The following is a 3816-nucleotide window of genomic DNA, read 5'->3' as shown; positions in this document are numbered from 1 at the left end:
ATTATGTATATACGCCAGACGCGCGTTTCGTCTACAAAACACTCATCAGTGACGCCCGAATAAAAAAAAGTTAAAAGGGCCAAATACAGAAGGAAGTTGAAGAGCATTGAGGACCAACATTCCTAAAAGCTTTGCCAAATCCAGCTAAGGTAATAACGCAACACAATTGTAGAAACTAACATGTTACACTAAAAAGTATTCACAATATTTTTGTATCATGTATAAATACCAAACATCCCTTCTTTTTGCGTCCGTCGTCGTTGACTTTTACAAAAATCTTCTCTTCTGAAACTACTGGGTCAAATTAAATCAAACTTGGCCACAATCATCATTGTGGTATCTAGTTAAAAAAATGTGTCCGGTGACCCGGCCAACCAACCAAGATGGCCACCATAACTAAAATTAGAACATAGGGGTAAAACGTAGATTTTGGCTTATATCTCTGAAACCAAAGCATTAAGAGCAAATCTGACCTGTTATAAAATTGTTCATCAGTTCAACATCTATCAGCCCTCAAATTTTCAAACAAATCAGACAATCCGTTGTTGGGTTGCTGCCCCCGAATTAGTAATTTTAAGGAAATTTCGAAGTTTTGGTTATTATCTTGATTATTATTATAGATAGAGATAAACTGTCAACAGCAATAATATACAGCAAAGTAAGAAATTCAAATAAGTCAATATGACCAAAATGGTCAATTGACCCCTTTTTAGTTAATTTTTTACAGTTTTTGCAAGTTTTGTAAATTTGTGTGTAAATTTTTACAAATCATTTTCAACTGTCACTTCTGGGCCAAATTAATTATAGATAGAGATAACTGTAAGCAGCAACAATTTCCAGTGAAGTAAGATCTACAAACATATCACCAACACAAAAACACAATGTTGTCATGTGTCCTTTGTTTAATATACACAAAGACCAAGGTGAGCGACACATGCTCTATAGAGCCTCTAGTTTTAATTTATTTAAATGCAACAGACGTTTTTGCTGCACGAAATCAAATCACATTTTATCTAACAAGGAGTTGATTATCATCAACAGTTAACATAAAACTGAAAACTTCAAGTGAAGTACTTGTTTCCTCTAATTTTGTTATTGAACTATATTAATGCGTTAATTGTTAAAAAAAATATTCAACTGAGTTAATGCAATTCATATTATGAAGATTGACATTAAAAGTATGGTATGCAGTGGATAGTTTTCGTTTCTATCCGCTGGTAAATTATCTGTAAGCGAAGTATAGTCAGGAAATGCACCCTGTAATGTGAATCACTGAATGTACATTGTATAACTACGTTTTGATAACTCACAACCTGGGGCCGGCCCTTGGAAATGAATGGTTGAGTTTTATTTTCTCTGCTCGACCTGCCTGATAATTTCAACTTAAACATGGTGAAACAGTGAATTTTTCTGAAACCAACACATAACAAACGTACTTTGATAGTAATGAATAAAGGTAATGAGTGAAAAACAAAATACTCGTAAGCGTGAAAGAGAAATAGAGACAGAAACTTTTAATAGTAAACAAACCACAGGTATAAAAATGGCGGATACTGACATGACGGAGACAGATAGCTCACTCGAACAAAACCTCGGTGAATACTCTGAGGATCAAACATTCAATAACAAACTTCTAAGTGGCATAGTAGGCATACAACAAACATTAAACAGTCTTATAATAAAATTTGAAAACCAAAATGAAGAAATACATGGTATTAAAAATGACATATACGCCAAAGATGGCATTGAAGACAGACTTCAAGCTGTGGCAACAGAAACTGAAGACCAAACAACTATGATAGCCGAAGTCAGAAATCAAAATACAAAACTGACAACGGAATTAAATCTAATGAAGTCATACGTGGTACATTTAGAAACTAGACTCGATTGTCAACAAAGTCAAATAGCAAACCTGGTTGAACGCAGCATGAGGGAAAATGCTATAGTAATAGGGGTTCATGAACGAAATGACGAAAACGTAATAGCGGAATTAAAATTGATTTTCAAAAATGTTTTGAAAATAACTGAAAATATTAAAATTGACCGAGCCCACAGAATAGGGACCCAGACAAATAAAAACAGCACCCGTCCTATAGTTGTTAAATTCCATGACTACAATGACCGGGAGCATGTCATAAACACTGCACGAACAATAGGCAAACAAAACAAAGAGTTACTAAATGGCATATACATAACTCCACAGTTTCCAGACGATATGCGTGAAAACAGAAAAAGACTAGTACAAAAACAAAAGGAGTACAAAGAAGTAGATGTAGGCACTAAAATTAAAGGAAACAGTTTATTCTTCATCAAAAGTGGATCTAAATATGTGGAAAAAGTGTCAACACCAAAAGCTTTAGCTATTTTTGATGCCAGTAACAAGTCTAAACTTGGTACATTTGAGCAAACTAGTTCTAATGAAGTTAGTGACAATGGTCATACTTATTGTGTCACAGCTGCTGTCACCACAACATACGCAGAAGTTCGTGAAGCTGCCCGACAAATAATGCAGGGCCCAGTATCTGCATGTACATACAACACATTGGTATATCGGTTTACAGACAAAGACGGACATACACACGACGGGTACGATGACGACAGAGACTACGGAATTGGATCAAGGATACTTGACTATTTAAAAGAAATAGATGCACACAACATAACTATCATTTCCTCACGTACACCTCCATCTGGTACAGCAAAGATAGGTTCAAGAAAAAACAATATTATCTTGGAGGGAGTAAAATCGGTTCTCCGCAAAATGTAAACAATAAAAACTTTAAACTAATTTACTGTTGTTTGAACTCATCTTGATATACAATAAACATGCAGTAAAGTATGCTGAATGTCATTTTTTTTTTTTTTTTTTCTTTCAGGTTTATTATTTGTTAGATGTTATATATTTAGTTTCATGTATTCTCTTTTCAAATCCTATATGTTTACTATTTTCAAAGTATCTTAAAAGTTTCAATTCTCTATTTTATTTTTAAAAAGAGTATTCATTATTCCAGTGAGTTATAAAGAAGCAAATTTTTAATGAATTACCTTAATAGGTAATCTGTAGATAAAACTACTTTTTATGAATTTTAAATTTACATACAAGTTAACTTTATCCGAAATAATTTCACCATGAATTAAAATAAGTCAATAAAATACATGCAGCGTATATTGTTATTTTATATAACAAAATTTACTCACGGTACCGGCACGCAGACATCATGAAAGTAATCATCTTCCCTGTGTATTACTATAATCTCGGGAGAAAAAAAATCCCACTTTTTTGTTGTTGTTGACACTATATTTACATAAATTGCACATACACACGTTAGAATAATCCAATATACTGGTATTCTTTAAAATGAATTCTCATTTCCTTTTTTGTAAAGTGCGAATATCCTTTCGATCCCCAGCAATGTTGGCGATCAAAAATGTTTATATTAAACATTTTTTATACGTTTTGCACCCAATGCAAATCTTAAAAAACTATCCGATATATATATATGCAAAAACATGAATCCAGTGATATGCAATGCAATCCACAGTTCTATCAAAATACATATTTGCCATTATATAACTGTGTCCCATATTCGTACGTCGGCAAGAAAAGGTAAACAAAATTATCAACAAGAATGTCTGAGTACCTGTGCACGTGTATTTCAATCTGTAATTGGGTCATTTATAGTAAAGGTTGTAAATTGTAATGTTGTTATGTATGAATGAAAGTTACATGTACTTTAAACCGTAACTGGTAAACCTATAGTGTATTGTTTTTATTAATGAATGAAAGTTACATGCGTTTTATTGAGAATGAACAAT

General features: G+C 32.8%; 1 protein-coding gene across 1 annotated transcript; it reads left to right on the top strand.

The window, feature by feature from the left end:
- Nucleotides 1-1543: 1543 nt before the first annotated feature.
- LOC134688051 (uncharacterized) lies at nucleotides 1544-2767 on the top strand. The gene is made up of 2 exons (XM_063548518.1): nucleotides 1544-1945; nucleotides 2204-2767. The coding sequence occupies exons 1-2, from the start codon at nucleotides 1544-1546 to the stop codon at nucleotides 2765-2767; spliced, it is 966 nt and encodes a 321-aa protein (XP_063404588.1).
- The last annotated feature ends 1049 nt before the right edge of the window (nucleotides 2768-3816 follow it).

The sequence above is a fragment of the Mytilus trossulus genome, chromosome 10, assembly GCF_036588685.1.
Source record: "Mytilus trossulus isolate FHL-02 chromosome 10, PNRI_Mtr1.1.1.hap1, whole genome shotgun sequence".
Taxonomy (NCBI): domain Eukaryota; kingdom Metazoa; phylum Mollusca; class Bivalvia; order Mytilida; family Mytilidae; genus Mytilus; species Mytilus trossulus.
Note: the sequence above shows the minus strand (reverse complement) of the source record. Positions and strands in the feature narration are given on the sequence as shown.